Source organism: Stenella coeruleoalba, assembly GCF_951394435.1.
Source record: "Stenella coeruleoalba genome assembly, chromosome: 1".
Classification (NCBI taxonomy): Eukaryota; Metazoa; Chordata; class Mammalia; order Artiodactyla; family Delphinidae; genus Stenella; species Stenella coeruleoalba.
Genome location: NC_137169.1, coordinates 169,552,629 through 169,571,497, shown reverse-complemented (window position 1 = coordinate 169,571,497; position 18,869 = coordinate 169,552,629). Strand labels below are relative to the sequence as shown.

The following is an 18,869-nucleotide window of genomic DNA, read 5'->3' as shown; positions in this document are numbered from 1 at the left end:
CACGCATACACACGCATGCGCGCATAGACACACACACCATTCTTTTGAACAGATTCCCTATAGGTCACATCTCTGCAGTTCTCTGCTGTTGCCTTTGATTTGTTGGGGTGTCTTTGACATAAACAAGAATTCTATAGTTGACTTCTGTAGGGTGAATTTAAAAACAAAACTATTTTGAGAAGTGTAGTCTTCTGGTTTGATCATTTCTTAGCAAGTGGCTTTAACGTAAAATGTTCTGAGTATTTGTAATTCTTTTGTGGCCTTTTCTTCTTACACGAGTGAGCATCACCTATATGAGTGAGCATCACATATTAGACTGAAAATTAAGGAAATTCTGTTTTCCTTTCTACTTCTGTAATAATCATTCCTTTCTTCTTCACAACCATGTATGGGAGGTTCCTAACCGCTTATCTGATGAAAACTGGGACTCTCTAAAAAGCATACCCCCTACCCCACATAGACAGTAAATTCTGTATATATTGATAGTTTCAGAGCCTCAGCATGGGCTACATGAGGACTTGGGATAGGCCTCTGGAGTTTTAGGAAATCAGCCTCATCTGAACAGCATCCTTCTCCAGAGGTCTCCACTCTCTAACCTCTAAAAGACGGTTGTTGATTTTTATTTCCCTTATAATTTGTCTTTAGAAATAAGCCTCGTTCTTCTAATATTACTTTGTAAAACATATTATAAAAGTATCATATGTTCCAAACATTTTGAAAATAAAAAAAGGACAAAAAAGAAATCGAAATTGTTCTTAGCTTCAGCACCCAGAAATAGAAAATGTTTATGTTTTGCTGTAATTCTTAACTCATCTTTTCTCCTTTCCCCTCTTCTCCCTCTCTTGTCTATCTGGTCTTCTTGTACATGGTAAATAATAATAACCATCCTCATTTTTTTCAACTTTTCACGTAGACAATCAAATTCTCCACCCCCTATCAGACGCCAGCCCACCTGGAGCCGGTCCTCCCTGGTATGTATGAAATCTTCAGTTATCAAGTCCTCTGACTGTCGGGGTGTGAGTGTCCCTTTGTTGTTAACTTGAGGAGAGGGATGACTAGGGCATCATGACTAGGTCATGACCTCATGACCAGGTGAGATATGGTGAGAACACAGAAGGGCATCAGTCTGCTATGCAGGTGAGATGCACACCCATTTTGTCCCTCTTGTGCCCACCCATGTCCGTCACTTTTCTAAGTGTGACTCAGGGTTCACCCCCATGAATTTTAGTCTGGCCCGATGAGACCATGTTCCTTGAGCACGCAACCTACTGTGTGTTTTTTTCCATTTGCTTTATCTATCTTTATCTATCTATCTTTATCCGCTATTTCTGATTTTTGCATATAGACGTGTCTTCAGTTATAATCTCCACAAATTCTTTTATATTCACTGCCATAGACAGAGTTTAATAAACTAGTCAGAAAATATCTACTTTAAATGAGCAAAAATTGAAGGAGTCTAGTTGATGGTCTTAGGTAGAGTATTCAGTGGGGAAGAAAATTAAAATTAATTAACTTTCTAATTTTAAGGCCAACAGAATTTGAGTTGATCCACTTTTCTACCTACCATTAGCCTTTTTTTAAAAACTGCTCTACTAATCATGTGAATAAGGGAAAACAACTCATTTCATTGCATGTGTTCTGTCTTAGACTGTGTTTTATTTTGAGAATTACTTAAGGAGGATATCATAGCAAGACGTGGGAGAGTTAGTTTCCTTTAAAATGTCTACTTGTTTTACGTCATAATTCTTTTATTTCAGATTACGATTTATTTTACACAAAATCAGAATAAACATGTGATCTTTAAATGTGTGTAGGTTGAACAGTTCCTTTGAGTTCATGGGAGAATAAAATGGAATTTTTCTTTGTACGCAGTATATATCCTATAGCACATCTTTCACTTGTCTTTTAAAAGGAACTGTTTTAGGAATTTTTTCTTTTTCTTCTGGAAAATGCATTGCCATGAACTCTTAGAATTCTAGAGTTTGGTCATCATATCACATAATATTGATAATTCCTGCAAACCCATGTGAATATGATTAATCTCTGTGTTAATGGGCAACATCTCACAAGAGGTCTTTGCCTTGGAGGTGTAGACGGCTGCTTTGGGCTTCTGCCCTGAAGTACCAGTAGATTTGTTCATGGCACTGGTTTCCTTATTCTTCTCCTTTGTTGATATGATTTTCCTTTTCCCTTCCTTAGAGTCCACATGTCTTTACTAGTGACATAAATGTTCACTTGTGTCCATGAAACACCAGGGGAAGCAAAGTGTTTTAGGGCTATCTTGTGATTTGATCTCATCCTAATTATCTAGAGAAGATACAGAGGCTTTCCTGTTTTGTTTGGATGAAGATAATCTACAGGAAGCCAGATTCCTGGCTTCTCCCTTTCCTCTGCCCCTTAGGATTAAACCATTTCAGCAAGAGCTCCTTGGGATGAGTGAGAGTAAAACCAGAGAACATTGTCTCCTTTGGGCTTCCTGGCTGATAACAAGGGCTTCTAATTGTTTTTCTCTTGCCCTTCTAGCTCCTATATTGTGGCATCTAATTTGTTTTTGTGTTAGCAGATCTGGAAAGAAACAATAATATATTGAAATATATAAAGAGACAATAAATAATCCTGAAATGGTGTTTGGAGGATTAGCTATTACTGTTTCTCACTTGTATTGCTTACAGACTTATGCCAGTTCATAAACGGTCACCTACGTATAGGATTTTTCTTTTTTTTTTTTTTAAATAAGAGTGAGAGAAGGCAGAGGTGAGCCAACTTTGCCGTGCTGTATATTTCTGTTCCCTTGTATGAATCCCTCCCTACTGTTTTGTTTTGTTCTGTTTTGTTTTTTTAAACCTAAAAACTGGCTGTCCAATCATGGAAAAATTGAGTTGAATTACGTATTACCAAAAAGAGGAAAAATATTTTTAAATTGCTACTCAAAAACCAGCCAAGAGAGATTTGGGAATATTTAGAAGAGCTGATACCCTGAACTACTTTCTTAGATTAATTTCAATTCTTTACTTCCTCTACCCTGATTCTCTTTAATTTTTGGATTTCTTGTCTTCATTACCTTCTTTATTTGCCCCTTTGATGCTTAAACATTATTTGTAGCAAAGGAAATAGTAGATGAGTTATTTGCCCAGCCTCGGACTCTGCGTAGAGTGTTCTTCTTCTGTTGAGGAATACTGAGAAAGTGTGACCCCTGCTGGCTTTGTGGGGTTTTTTTTTTTTTTTGACTTGATCTCAGCTCTGTCCCAAAGCAGTAACATTTAAACTAATATCTATAAGATTAATTTTAAAATAATCAAATAGAAATATAAGAGATCATCCTGTTTGGTGGTTTATAAGCTTAAAGTTTATTTTTTAATATCAAAACTCTTCCTTCAAACACATTTTTACCTGGAACCCTAATATGGGAATAAAATGGATCATGTTGGAGGGAGGAGACTGATTTGAGTGACAGGAAGCTGAGACCTACTGAGGTTAAATGACTTGCTCTAGACCATATTAGCCATTCATCATATTTCCTTTCTCAGCTCCCCAGTTAGTGAAGCTCTCTAAGCATTTTGGTGTTTTCTCTAGAAGTTTCACCCTCCTCTGCAGCACGGAGTTATTCAGGTTGAGTCTCAATGTCCATCTTTAAGAGTCTTATGGCGAGGAGTCCTCACTGAAGGGCTAGATGGTTGAACTGGATCCTCTGCAATGGGAGGGTCCATAAGTGGTCCTGGGAACTGCACGCTCATTGTTAGGGATCACATTTCAGATTTTATATAAATTTGCAAGTGGGCCCATCTTAACACTCCCCTGTCCCTATTTGAGGCACTGTGAACTAGGGTCATAGGTACAACTGTGCTGATGGGTACGAACTTGTAGCTTCAGGAGGGACCCAATTTTGAATAGAAGGAAACAGGCTTCCGCCTTACTCTCATTATGTTTTAGGTGGAACATAATAAAGTACATCTTCTGAGTTATTCCTTTAAAAAAGGCGTTGGGAGCCTTGCAGGTGTGTTAGAAAATACGTTATAAATAGGGGCCTTCATGTTGATTACAGCCTCTTTCTCTCCTTGAACCAGCCTCCCCATTCCCCGCTTCTTGTTTCTCCAGTCCTAAGCTTGGTGATGAGACGGAGGTGAGGATGCTTAGGGCAGGGTTGGGTTGAGTGTGGAGAGCAGAGCATCTGCAGCGTGCCTCCCTGCAGGCGTGGTGAACGATGGGGACCATCGTGTGCTCGCGCGTGTTACGACCGTTTGCGCCAAGGCCTCCCATCTGTGCTGTGTTCTCTGTTTCAGCCCCGGCAACAACCGTACATCTTGCCTCCCATGCATGTCCAGTGTGGCGAACACTACTCGGAAACACACACTTCTCAAGGTAACTGGCTGGCCGCTGTCCCATCTTAAGACGCAAAGTTGAGAACTGGTGATGGGTACTGAGACTTTTTTTGGGGGGGTGACCGTGATGCTTCCATTTTAACTTTGTCATTGTCTGAATGGCAGCGGGCAACAGCTTGGATTTGTGAAAGGCAATAGAATATCATTTACTCCTGAGAGGAAAATCTCCCCCGAATTGACTCCAGAGGGACTTGGGGGAAGGCAGTGAGCAAGTTCCTTTCTCCTCTTCCTTCTTGTAAGTGGGACAGAGAGGAGAGTGACGGCTAAGCCCCACAGAATACTCTTCACCCTCCTTGTCAGTGTCAGAGAGCTTGTAACAGTCAAGCAGGTTTTCAAGGTGACAGAGAGCACAGGCATCAGAATAATTGAAAGAAATACACATAAAATCTCAGCCCCTTTTTTTTTTTTTTTTTTTTTGCGGTATGCGGGCCTCTCACTGTTGTGGCCTCTCCCGTTGTGGAGCACAGGCTCAGCGGCCATGGCCCACGGGCCCAGCCGCTCCGCGGCATGTGGGATCTTCCTGGACCGGGACACGAACCCTTGTCCCCTGCATCGGCAGGCGGACCCTCAACAACTGCGCCACCAGGGAAGCCCTCAGCCCCTCATTTTAACTCTCCTTTCCGATCTCTCCCACTGGCCCCTTTCTCAGTGCACTTATTAAACTTTTATTCCTCTTTTTATCCCTAAACACTCCCGTGCAAAGTGTGTAAAAAAACCCATTCCAATAATAATTATTCTGAGAATGAGCATTTATAGAGCAATTCCTCTCCTTAAGCACTTGTTCTGAGCACTTGCACTGTATTGTCTCATTTAATCCTCAAAATAAACCTAGGAGATACGTACTGTTATTATTTCCATTTGACAGATACAGAAACTGGGGTACAGAAAGGGTACTGGGAAGCTTGGATATGAAGATTGGTGTCCTGACTCTTGAGCCAGGCTCTGGAATCATTACACTAACTGTATCTCCAAAAAGGAATGGGATTAAACATTGGATGTTGACAGTATGGTAATTGGATAATTTGTTTCTGGGTTATCATATGCTAGCTGCTTTGACTCTTTCTGCACTGTCTAAATGGGAGCATGGAGACTAAGATAATCAAGATGATGTAATTTAATAAAACACAACTTTTTACAAGCAGACTAGCAGAGTTACCCTGCTTCTATGGGAGGGCACCAAACCCCATTAAGGCGGATAAATGCAACACGTTCTCCTAGTTTTTCTCGCCTGTATCCTCTCATCTGGTCTATGTTCCCACCCCTCCTCTTCAGGCAGCCAAGTGTTTTCAGTCACCTTTTCTGTTTTTTAATCTTTTCTGCCTTTGCTTTCTTCTACTCCGCTCATGCTTAAATCTATAGTGTAAAAAATGAATATACTTTGCCCACAGAAAAGTGTGTTGGCAAGAGGTTGCCTGCCTAGGGGTGTCTGTGTCTGTGTGTGTTAAAGGAACACTGGACCCCCAGAATGGGCCTTACTTTAGAAATCTGCTTTTTATCTCTTTAGGTACCTCTTTAAAGTATGATTAATTTTCATGGGAAACTGACCTCAGTGATGAAGCCAACTGTAGAGGCGGGTTTTAGGCAGTGGCTAAACAAACCTCCTGATTCTTATTGTGCCCTCCGTTGGTTGCCCATCAGAATGAAGCAGCCACGCATGCCGACATCCTGACTGTGTTATTGGCCTCGTGCCTTGACAGATGCGCGGCAGTCCCTCAGATACAGGGAGTTTTCCCACTGCGGTCAGGAAGATCAGCTCCCAGGACTCAATAATTTCAAATCTATTGCCCTATTAAAGTTCTTGACTTCCTGACCCAAACATCCAGTTCTGTCGCTGAGCCGTGAACAAGAGGACAGGTCTCCCAACGTGAGGGCCATTGTTGGTGCCTGATTTAAAAGCTCGTGGCCACATCGAGAACTTAACCCAGGTGATAACGGTTCCGTATGTGCAGAGCTTTCTTTGTTTAGATTCACTTTTTCTTTTTAGTGTGCTTTAAAATGTTCCTTCCATATGTTGGCATCTTGCCCAAGAAATTACCAGTTTTTCCATGGAATATGTGGGTGGAGACCACGGGATTTCCCTTTTTATGACGTCTGTAAGTGTGAGGATGAACTTGACTGAAGCAGGATGGTGTGGACGTTCACGTGCCTCTGTGTGACTTCTTGCAGACAGCATCTTCCATGGGAATGAAGAAGCCTTGTACTGCAACTCGCACAACAGCCTGGACTTAAGTTACATAAATGGCACCGTCACCAATGGCAGTGTGTGTAGCATTCACAGCGTCAACTCCCTCAGTTGCTCCCAAAGCTTCATCCAGGCTTCTCCCGTGTCCTCCAACCTCAGCATCCCTGGGAGTGACATCATGCGGGCTGACTACATCCCGAGCCACCGGCACAGCGCCATCATCGTGCCATCCTACCGGCCGACCCCCGATTATGAGACAGTCATGCGGCAGATGAAGAGGGGGGTCGTGCACACGGACAGCCAGAGCCAGTCCCTGCGAAACCTCAACATCATCAACACCCACGCCTACAACCAGCCAGAGGATCTGGTGTACAGCCAGCCCGAGATGCGGGAGAGGCACCCCTACACTGTCCCTTATGGGCCCCAGGGGGGCTACGGTAACAAACTGGTCAGTCCATCGGACCAGATCAACCCGAAGAATACCACGGTGCCAAGCAAGCCCGGGGCAAGCGCCATCTCACACACGGTGAGCACCCCGGAGTTGGCCAACATGCAGCTCCAGGGCACCTATAACTACAACACAGCCCACATGCTCAAAAACTATCTCTTCCGGCCACCACCCCCCTACCCACGGCCCCGCCCCGCCACCAGCACCCCGGACCTCGCCAGCCACCGCCACAAGTACGTCAGCGGCAGTAGCCCCGACTTGGTGACTCGCAAAGTGCAGCTGTCCGTGAAGACCTTCCAGGAGGACAGCTCCCCGGTGGTGCATCAGTCTCTCCAGGAGGTGAGCGAGCCCCTCACGGCCACCAAGCACCATGGCACGGTGCACAAGCGCCACAGCCTGGAGGTGATGAGCAGCATGGTGCGGGGCATGGAAGCCATGACCTTGAAGTCGCTAAACATCCCCATGGCCCGCCGCAACACTCTGCGAGAGCCGGGGCCACCCGAGGAGGTGCCGGGGAGCCACGAGGTCCCCCAGCTTCCCGAGTATCACCACAGGAAGACTTTCTCGGATGCCACGATGCTGATCCACAGCAGCGAGAGCGAGGAGGAAGAAGAGGAGGCTCCGGATCCGGTGCCCCAGATCCCCGTGCTCCGCGAGAAGATGGAGTACAGCGCCCAGCTACAGGCCGCCTTAGCCCGCATTCCAAACAAGCCCCCACCCGAGTACCCCGGACCCAGGAAAAGTGTGAGCAACGGGGCGCTGGGGCAAGACCAGGTGTGCCTTCCTCCCGCCATCGCCAGGGCCAGGGTCCTGAGGCAGGGGCCAGCCAAGGCCATCAGTATCTCCCGGGCTGACCAGATGGCCATCAACGGGTCCTCTCTTGGTCCATCCATCTCAGAGCCCGACCTGACAAGTGTGAAGGAGCGGGTCAAGAAGGAGCCTGTGAAGGAGAGACCTGTGTCTGAAATGTTCTCCCTGGAGGACAGCATTATAGAAAGAGAGATGATGATCCGGGTAAGTGGCTTCCTCTCCCAGGGCATCTTTTGAGGGACAGTTAAACGGGCTGATTTCCACCCTCTCCCGCGGCCCCCTCTGCTCCTTTTCCATGATTTAGACATACATCCTCTGGGCACTGAAGAAAGCGCAAGCCTTATTCAGGGAATGTGGTAGGGATTTAAAAATCACTTGGCATATAAACAGGTAGTGTTTCATTTCACAGAACTTTGTTTTCACATAAACCTTCCCTTCTCATTCATGGCTTCTCATAGGTGTGCTTGGTGCAGAGTGCTGTGAGAGAGTCAGGATCTTACAGGTTGGTGGTGTTGAGATTGGTGTCTGGGCCAGCATTTGCTGTTTATTCAGGGTCAGACTTCCCATTGCATGAGCTGCCAGGAGCTCACCTTCCTCCATCTCCTGGTACTTTGGTCCCTTCAGAGCACAGCTTTCTGTGTAGACCTAGATGTCAGGATCGTTCATCAATATTGTCCATGATGTATCCAGCTTTACGTTCAAATCTTCTTTCGAGAGATGTTTAACACACATCCAAGAGAATAACAATAAACCCAGAAGTTTACCGTTGAGCTTCCATTGACCATTCTTATTCTATCAAGAATTCACACATGCATATTTATACACACGCCACACTTGTCCTGGAAGTATTCACTCCCTTAAAAAATCCTCTTAATATAACCATTCAAACCTAGACTGACTTCTCCTCTGCATGTACCACAGCTGAACTATAAGGTAGCCAGGGCTTATTTTAGGAACTCCAGAGCAGTTGTAACTTAAAATGGGCTTTGATGGAGTTCATTAGACTTTCTTCATTTATAAGAGTCTCCCAGTTCTCCAGAGGGAATCAACCTGTAAAGAGCCAAAGTTTTAAGGAAGCCAAGTCCCTCGGTTTAGGAGTCTAGTCCATAGCAACGTTCCTACTTTAGACAAACCTTAAGAACATTCTTAGCCTCACGGTTTTGGCCATCCGTGGAGTCTTGCTAAGAAGTTGGTGCAGGCGTAACTTTTTCCACCTAGAGGGAAATTGTGAAAGTTGTGCTGTGCCTGTGGGAAATAAGACGGTTGGGCTGAGATGCGGGGCTAGGTGCCTTGCGGGGGAGTCTTTTCCTGGGGATGGAATGAGAGGCTGGAATGAGATGCGGGGCTGGGTGCCTGCGGGGAGAGCTCTCTGAGTTTGGGAAAAGTAAGCACTGGTAGAAAGGGATTTTCAGCACTTCTTGGCCTCACACCCCTATAACACAACTCGGTATCAAGAACCCATCCGTCTAAGCATTCAGCTGCTGCCTACGTGGTCCCCTGGCCTCACTTGGGTCGTCTTCGTTCTCTTCTCTTGTTACCTGTATTAAACAAAAGCCTGTAGCCAGATTCACGGCACTGGTTCCCTACATAGTGCTTCAGGCATTATCACAAAGGAGCAGGGGCCTTTTCCACTGTTTCCACGCGTCCTCCCATCCCATCCATTGGCTAAGAGCGAACAGCCAATTTTACCCCTTAACTAGTTCAGGAACGTCATTACCCCAGCCCTATGTCATTTTCCCTGATTTTTTTTTTTTAAATGTGTACCTTCTTCTTCTTTCTTTTTTTTAATTTTAAAAACGGTTTATTTCTTGGCTATGCCTCATAGCATGTGGGTTCTTAGTTCCTCGACCAGCAGCTAAGATCCTGGTCCCATGCATTGGAAGCACGGAGTCTTAACCACTGGACCGCCAGGGAAGTCCCTTCTCTGATTTTTTCCCCAAATCCTACACACTTGTGAGCTGAAGGGCTGCCGCCCTTGGCTGGTGTCCCAACCTCAGAGTAGGACTTGGAGGGTCTTCAGTGAGCCAGGCAAGGTGGTGACCACCACTGGCGGTGATGCTTGGGATGGGTCTCTATTGTCTTTGTGAAGAAACTCACCCCAATGACCTCCCCACATCCTAGATGACTGTGTCCCTCCCCCACCATGGGTAGCCTTTGCCTGGCTTGTTAGGCATGGCTAAGAAGAGGAGGCTGTCAGGGCCTCCCTAGGATAAGAAAATGAGAAAATGTAACCAAATAGGAACTGGAGGGAGACAGCTATGGGGAGAATTTGCCCTGCAGGCAAGTCTCTCCCTCCAGTTCTGGAGGTGCTTATCCATTTGATGGATATAGTTCAGGCCTGTTGTCTTGATAGCTTCTCCTGGCTCCTACTGCTGCCTGGAAGACATTTCACTGTCTTTAGTCACCTAACCCCAAATCAGGTACTGGGAAGAGAAAAGGCCAAATCAGATCTTTGAATTAATTATTTTTGATCTCTTGTAATAAGATGATAGGATAAGTAAGGAGGAGCTAAGAGAAATAGGTTATCCCTGGGGTTTCAGTTTTCATTAGGTAAGTAGTAATCCTTTCCCAAGAAAGACAAATAGGTTTCTTTGGGCTTTGGGGCCCAGTTGGGGTTACCTTATGGTGGGAAGGAAGCAGAAGGACCGGTGGGAAGACCTCAGGACCATTTATTTAAAAAAACTTTGCTCTCTTAAAACTTTGCTGAGGAGTAAAACATTCTCAACTAAAAGAGATAATGGGGGGAAAATTCTCCCTTACAAAAACAAACTAATAAGCAAGTAAACTAACACCTCCCCCCCACCCCACACACACACCACCACATTTAAATCCAAAACTTTCAAAATCTGTCTGGGGTTGAGAAACCAGGGCCATTCTTAAGAATATTATACCTTTGGGACCTTTCTCACTTTCTCACAGTTAATCTTCCTCTGAGATGCTCCTTTTGTTTGTCTAATGGGTCAGCCCTGTCACTGGACCAAGCATCTTACTGACAGAATCACTCATAAAGGCCAGGGCTCCATTCTTTTTTTTTTAACTTTATTGAAGTATAGTTGATTTACAATGTTGTGCTTAATTTCTGCTGTACAGCAAAGTGTCTCAGATATATTTATATGCGTTTATATTCTTTTTCATTATGGTTTATCCCAGGATATTGGATATAGTTCCCAAGGCTCCATTCTGACTGTAGGTGGCATTGAGGGCATGCATGTAGGGGTGTAATGCCGTCCCCTTACACCCACAATTAGAATAATCTGCACCACGGCTCCATCAAGATACTTCTCTGGGGAGTAGATTTCTAAATGACAGACTAAGAAAAGAAATACCCTAAAGGTTTGAAACAAGAAAACAGGAATAAGATGACTCCTTCATCTGTGGCAACCAAAGGAACCTGCAAATTGGTTTCCTTTCGTGTGGCTCAGAATCATAAACTCTGTAAAACTCATCTGTTTCTATGCTTTATTAAGCCTCTCTGTGCTTTTGTCTTCTAAGACAAGATTATTTGGTGGGAAATGCTCCCGTTGTCTTGCCTGAAATGAGCAAATGGAGGTTTGTTGGTACCTCCATCAGTTTAGAGGGCGTGAGGAAGCACAGCCGTAGACCAGGTAACAGGAGCCCCGACTGATCCAGTTTCAGTGTCTGTGCAGGTGAGATAGAGAGGAGTTGCAAAGCCACAAACAAGGGCCAGGTGTCAACAACCGAACCTTCCGCTAAGTGCTCTGCTGGGCCCCTAGATCCGTGTTCTCCCGTGGCTCCGTCACATCCACCGCTGCTCCACCATGGTCCCTGGGAGCCATGGTGTCCATTCCTGTGGGTCTTCTGGATGAAGCATGAAGGGTGCTGCTGGGTAGGTCATCTCGGGTGGCCCCAGGCTGTGGTATTAGTGACTTTGCTAGAACCACAGCAGCTCTCATTTTGGGGATGATATCCCGGGGACCAGAGAGAGTCAATACAGGATTAACACCCTCAAGGCTTGAGCCCCTCTGAATGGAAACTTGGGAAGGTTTTTGTCCATTTATGTATGTATCCAACCTCTTAAGAATGCAACAAACAGTTTTTATAAGGTTTTTACTGTTTAATCTGTACAAAAGGTCCATCATTGTGATTAAGTTTGATTATTCATGAATCTCTGTTTCTCTTTTCCTTGTCCTGTCTTCCTTCAGCCCTTATCTTCCTAAAGTGTCTGGTGTACACTGTTTTCTTGTGAGCCCCGAGGCAGGGTGTATTTGTGTGGAGTCTTTGCTCTTGTTTGTTTGTTCGTTCATTCCTCTATTTTAAATAAAAGCTCAGGAGGCCTGGAGGAACCAGCTTCCTCCAGCACAGTGGGAATAATGGGAAGACTGTTTGAATTTGCCCTGCTAATGGTGACTGTCTGCATTCCTTGGCTGGGGAGTTACAGATTTGGGGAGATTAAAACACATTCCAGCATTCTCCTGGTATTACAAACAATGAGAACATGCCTTTTCTTGCCGCAAGAATCTAGAGAAGCAGAAGATGGCAGGCCTGGAGGCACAGAAGAGGCCACTGATGTTGGCAGCCTTGAACGGACTCTCGGTTGCTCGGGGCTCGGGGCGGGAAGAAAGTCGCGTTGATGCCACCCGAGTTCCCATGGATGAGAGGGTAAGCGCTGGGCTTGTCAAACATGTGACTCATTCTCTGTGGTCTTAGGATTCCAACGCTCTCTCCTCGCCCAGACATGCCAGCACGAAGGCGTGTTTGACGAATTCATTCTTCAATTTGAAGCTTAGCAAGACCTGGTCTGTGCTGTATTAAATTGATCCTTTTCAACATCTCATGTTTCTTTGTCAGGTTGGTGCCATGGCGACCCCTAAAGACACCAGCCCTTACCTAGCTGTGTGGCCATGGTCAAGTCATTCAATGTCTCTGGGCCTGTGTCTTTATTTTTTTTGCAAAATGAAGAAGTTAAGCGGTTGCTGTAGCTCTCAGTTTCTGTGATTTGTGTGAACAAATACCCTTCACTAGGGAGTGATTCTTTGACCCACGCATTTATAGAATTCTTTAATACACTGGCCCCTTGTCTGGCTATAACATATGGCTGGTTTATCATTGTTAGGGTAATGCATTGTGGGAAAAGTAACCAGCAGTTGCGTGGTAGTGTTTCAGAGGTGAAGAAACAAACGCGTTCTTTTAGTTCCTGAAATTGCTGTCAGGTTAAGAAACAGGTCCTGTAAATGTAATAGAGTGCATTACAATAAGATTAGGGTTTAGGTTTTGCCAGCATGTATGAAGTATTAGCATGCTCTTAGAGCCAGAAGGGTCTTTAAAGGGATCGTTTAATCTAATTAATACCATGTTTTGTTATTAGTAGCTTGACCGTGGGAAAAATAAAAGATGGGGCGTCTAATCCTCACGACTAGAGGACTGTAGACCAGTATCATCTTAAAATTTAGCTAAGAACAGCTGTGTAAGTGGAGGGAAGGACGTCTGGGTAATAAAGATGAACGATCTCCTTATCACTAGAACTTTAAACAGAGGTGATAATAACGAAAATACTAATTTTGAATTTCAGCCCTTGCCTGGTCTGGCAGATTCGTTCTGTTTAAGGTATGAGTGAGAAGGAAATTGGTTATTGGAGAAGAGACACGAGCAATACGGTCGGTAATGAGACCAAATAATCAAATATTAGTTGTCCATCTTGAAACTACTTATTAACACTGTCACTGTAAATATTTGAAGAAATGTGGTGGTTTGGTTGGAGTGTTTGGATAAGATAATTCAGAGAGCTGGAGATCAATTTCTGTTGCAGTTCAGAACCCTGAAGAAGAAGCTCGAAGAGGGAATGGTGTTCACAGAATATGAGCAGATTCCAAAGAAAAAGGCAAATAGCGTTTTCAGCACAGCAGCTCTGCCAGAAAATGCTGAGCGCAGCCGTATCCGGGAGGTCGTCCCCTACGAGGAGAACCGCGTAGAGCTCATACCGACCAAAGAAAACAACACAGGCTACATTAACGCCTCCCACATCAAGGTAAGAAGTGGGGGGTGGAGAGGGGCGTGTTGGGAAGGCTGGCTGAAGATTGCCGGGTTAACGGTAAAAGGGCAGGGAGGAGAACACATACGGGCTGCCACTGTGCATCCTGGCTTGTCCCCAAACCCCAAGGGAGTGTTTTTGAACTCCTGTGCTTTTCTTAGTCAACTGGAAGGCCATGCCTATCACTGCACAGAGAGAAGGAAGCCCAGCGGCCTCAGGGAAAAAAAACCTCAGGTCAGCTATTTCTGAAGCTTGCTCATTACAGAGGGTTTAACTTTTTCTTCTCTCTGTGTGTTGTAACTCTCCTGAGAACTCACAGGTGAAGCTGAGGATTAGCCCTTTCGGTGTGTAAGTGGCAGATGACGGAGAATTTGGAAATCACAGGCATTATGTTTCTGTCACTGGAGTTACGATGTTCAAGAGCAACAGAAACGTACTGTTTCTCCCTTGTAGTACTACTGGTTAGGCATTTTAGAGCTGAAGTCCCAAATTTGCATGATGTTTAGAAGAGTGGGCTAATTTCAACATAAGCCATAACGGTGTGGTTGATAATGAATCTTGCAAAATGTGCCACATTATTCAGCGCATTTGGGTCATTAAATGTTTGTTACTATTTCAGATACTCCAAATCTTCATATCTCAGTATTTCATAGACTTTAAAATTGGTCAGCTTAGCTTTACTTCAGTTAGAATTTAGAGTTATGGATACATGTGTGCATGCAGTGAAGTGTTTCCTAAATAGCTTACCTTCCTCAGGGCTCCTAATGACAGAACACGTTTGTTTAGAATGTCACCATTTGCTCTGACCTCTGAAGTAGGGGAATGATCTGTGTACTAATGTGAATTGTATTAGTATAATTGTTAACAGTTGTTACAGGACGCTTTTCAAAACAATACAAGGTTCAGATTCCTAGTCTGCTGTGATCAATAACCTTAGAAAATCTGTGTCTGGCATTATTTCCTTTCTTCATTGGACTTTTCAACCGTAGCCAAATTATAGGTAGGTTCCTTTGAGCCTTTAAAATACAGCCAGATGTCTGGCCTATGTTATCAGTTCTAATGGTTTTGATACAGAATATGGGAAGTGTACCATGGTTGGGTGTAGTGTTTTTGTTCACCCAGCATAGATAACCACATATATTTTTTAAGTGTCAGAAAGTCCTGTCCAAGGAAATAGGATGGCGTCAACCCTCATGGATCATATTGTGTATTCTACTCTTATTTTTCAGAGTGAGAACTCTCAAAACAATGAAACAGTAAAAACTGAGCCCCAGGAAACTCTGAAGGAAACTGACGGTGGTGAATTTCATGGGCTTAGTTTAGATAACGAAACAATGACCAAAATAATGCATGCAAAGATGCAGATCACACGGCTGCATCTTGCTAGACTGTCTGAGAAAATCTTCCACGGCTGCAATATACTATCTTCTTCTTTTGGCCAGAACGCCTCCCCCATTTTCCATCTGCTCTCTGGAAAAAGCTGTCAGTCTGCATGCGCTGTGCCCAGTGGGTGTTCTTAACATCCCTTCCATCCCTTCCTCCATATTCTCTGAGGCCCACATTTCATCTTGTGGATCCGGGTTAGACATGGGTGTGTTTAATAGACCCAGAGAGCTTGCAAGAACTTGTCCTTGTGATTTTGGAGTAGAGTTATATGTCTTGCCAATGTTTTCTCCCTGGGTTCCAAGCAGCCGTGAACACAGAACAGAGATTTATTTGCTCCAGACGTGGAATCACATCTGTGAAATCTACCTCAGTAGCTTTGGTGGTTGTGTTTTTAATGCAGTTTTTAATACCCTCCTGTCAATACTTGGGAATACGCTGAAAGGCCCCAGGCAGCAGCATACTCTGGAAGTATTTATGGCTCCTATATTGTAGGGTGCCAGAGAGGCTGATGTTTAAAATCACAGTTCCACAGATAAGCCAAACTCCTAGCCAGCCGGCCAGCAAATGTACGAGTGTTATCTCCCACCAGTACTCGGAAAATGGATTTTGCTTGCCAGCTTTGACCTAAACATGCCTTGTGTAACGAGACAATAACTGACATTGTTTTTGTTTGAATCAAGTTAGTGTATAGCTTCATAAAATAAATGAGAGAAAAAGTTTCAAAAAGTGATCACTTCTTTGCCCCTAGCACCATCTTGAGATCCCCACTGGTGAATGTGTAAGGGGGCCTGACTTGGCAGTATCAAGGCACAGGAATGGAGGCAAACCCAGAAAGAACCCCTCCAAAGGCCACCATTTCACCCTGATGGCACGAGCTTTCACACTTGAGGCGTGACTTTTTATTGATGTGTCTCTGCTGCTAATATTTATAGCTGCAGAATTATCCTCCCAAGATCACCCTGAGCTGTGTGGGGTCATGATTTTATTATCCAGAATCATCTCATGACTCCAAAGTTCAGCTGGATGCTGTGGTATTGTACGAGGGGAAGGTGATGATAAAATATCACGTACTGTTGGCTTAAGTACATTCACGATACCTCTACTGTATGTGGTACAGAGTAGCGGGTACAACAGAGGTTTAGGATACACTTCATAACCAGGGCAGTGGTAGAAAGACATTGCTCCCAAAGGGGTGTTATTCCATGGTAGATTTTTCTATTATTTAAAAGGATGTCATGGAGTACTGTGTCTCAGACTGGGGACTGCAATATGGTAGTGGTATATGAAATCAATTTAGTAGTCGGGAGCAGTTGGGGTTTTTTTGTTTTGTTTTCTTTTCTTTTTTAATGGAATAGACTAGAAAAAGGAGAAGAGAATGGCAATTACCAGTACATTGCACATTGGAAACATAACTATTATTTCTGTAACAAGTTGTTAGGTTATATACGTATATTCATGTAATATTGTATATGTGGGTATATATATATATATATATGTTTTATATATATGTTTTTAATATGCACTGGTTTGTACATAATTACTGTGGGTTGTAGACCAAAAATGATGAGGTACATTGTAATAAGCTTGAGTGGCAAAAAGTATTTTCATGTGAGCATGGATGTCACTAGCCATCCATGGTGTCAGGGCTTTCGATGATAGCACTAACACATTTGGCCTAAAAATATTATTCAAGGTTTGCAGGTGGCTACAAAAGGACCCGTGGTCAGCATGTAACTCTGTCCTGGATTTGGGGTTTATTCACTAACGCTTGCCTTGGTTTCCAGGTGGTGGTTGGTGGGGCAGAATGGCACTACATCGCCACTCAGGGGCCTCTGCCGCACACGTGCCATGACTTCTGGCAGATGGTGTGGGAGCAGGGAGCGAATGTGATCGCCATGGTCACCGCAGAGGAGGTAAGGGGGAATGGCCGTACAGCCATCTGTCCCGGCGGGGGCGGGGGGCAGAAGATGGGCTTTGTGTCTACGACTTTGCTGCCTCATCCTCCTTCCGGCAGCACCGTTTCTCTGCAAATCCTTCTCTCTCTGACGTGCATCTCTTTCCTCTCCTTACTTGCATGTAGGTTTGTTTTGTTTTCCAAAGATAATTTATTGTTATGCCCCATTTTTATCCAGCTCTTAACTCTTTTCCTTGGATCACCATGAACTAAAGTTAAACAAACAAACAAAAAAGAACCAAACTTCAGTTCAGCCAGCTCACTTCTGTGTGCCAAGCAAAGCAATGATCTTTCCGCTGGAGTTTGAGAACTTTGGGGCTGCTCTGGGTAAATCGGCATATATTCCCAACCCCGGGCGTGGCCGGCTCCCATGCCCTCCTGCTTATCAGCTGAAAAGAGACCAGAGCTGTTGTTCCTGTAGAGGCCTCTTTCTTTGGGGAGAGAAAAAAAAAATCTTTTTCTTCCTTTGCCAAGTCAAACATAGCTTTTCCCTTGTAACTAGAGAAGTCTACGTGGTGTTCCAAAAACTGGCATATACCCCCGTTCCGTCTAGCAGTTCGCTTGGGAGCTTGCTGTCTTTGGGGGAAGACGTTTTGGGTTTCTTCTCTTGTCACAGTCTCGATTTTTTATTTTAATTTTATTTTAACCACTTCCTTTTGTTCCTTTCATTAAATTTTAACTTACGTTTTGAAGTCATTTAAGGAAAAAGAGTTTTCTGTTCGTTTGTTTTTTACCGTATGTATGGTATTGCATATCCCTTTCCTAACAACTTTAAAAGGACGGGGAACAGAAAGAACTGGAAACAAAAAAAGTCATGTTCCCTTCCTTAACTCTTCTGAGCAGATGCTTTCCAGAACAGCCCATTAGAAGGTAGTGATGAAAGACTTTGGTCTCTTTCAGGCCAGTTGTACTTCTCTAGGCTGACCTTCTGTCCCACCTTCCCACAAAGAGTAAATGTTCCTGAAAATCTCTAGTTTTATAACTTTATCGAATTACATCCTTGGGAGGGATTCATTCAACTTAAAACAGTGTACTTAGCATCTGTGCTGACCCCAGGGTAAACACAACAGGCATGACCCTTGTCCCCAGGGAGCTTACATCCCAGTGGGATTTACAGTAAAACGTGAACAGAGTCAGCTCGGATAGTGCTAAGTGCCATGGAAAAAAAATGAAACCAGTAATGGAATGGAGGGTGACTGTGGGGCTACTTTAGATTAGACTGCAGCCCGGGGCCCTCTGAGGAGGTTGCATTTGAGCTAAAACCTGAGTGACAAGAAGGGACCAGTCTTAGGAACAAAATCCAGTGGTCTGTGAGGCAGCCAGAGACTTACAGTCTTTTGAAATCTGTAATTGATGTAGGTACTCAGCAGTTATATAAATTAAAGGCCTCAGATAAACCTCCTTTCACAGGATGGTTAAATAAAAGAGGCAGGTGTGCTTCAAATTTAAGAAGACTCAATTCAACCCAAAGAACCAGGGCAAGATTACTTGTGTCACCCAAAGCTGTATTGCTTTGTCAGCAGGCCAGCCTTCACTTGCCACTCATTCCCCCAGCTCCGTGCGCTGGGCATTTCTTCTCTCGCACCACCCACTTCTGCTGGGTCCCCTTCTAAGCTGCCATCTCTTCCACCCCCGCTCCCACTCCTATGATATCAAAACTGTGCAAAACTTTAAAATAGACCCCATTTTGTAAATGGTTGAGAATGCATACCCCCAGAAAA

The 18,869-nt window shown here is 44.3% G+C and overlaps 1 protein-coding gene across 6 annotated transcripts in view; it reads left to right on the top strand.

Moving 5' to 3' along the window:
* Window positions 1-18,869, top strand: part of PTPN14 (protein tyrosine phosphatase non-receptor type 14) — a 173,394-nt gene that overhangs the window by 136,856 nt on the left and 17,669 nt on the right. For all 6 annotated transcript variants that reach the window (XM_079900171.1, XM_079900173.1, XM_079900168.1 and 3 more), the window contains 6 exons: window positions 914-971; window positions 4,281-4,359; window positions 6,546-8,023; window positions 12,296-12,439; window positions 13,587-13,805; window positions 16,979-17,107. In XM_079900171.1, the coding sequence (XP_079756297.1) occupies window positions 914-971; window positions 4,281-4,359; window positions 6,546-8,023; window positions 12,296-12,439; window positions 13,587-13,805; window positions 16,979-17,107 (2,107 nt within the window). The remainder of the gene's footprint in view (window positions 1-913; window positions 972-4,280; window positions 4,360-6,545; window positions 8,024-12,295; window positions 12,440-13,586; window positions 13,806-16,978; window positions 17,108-18,869) is intronic.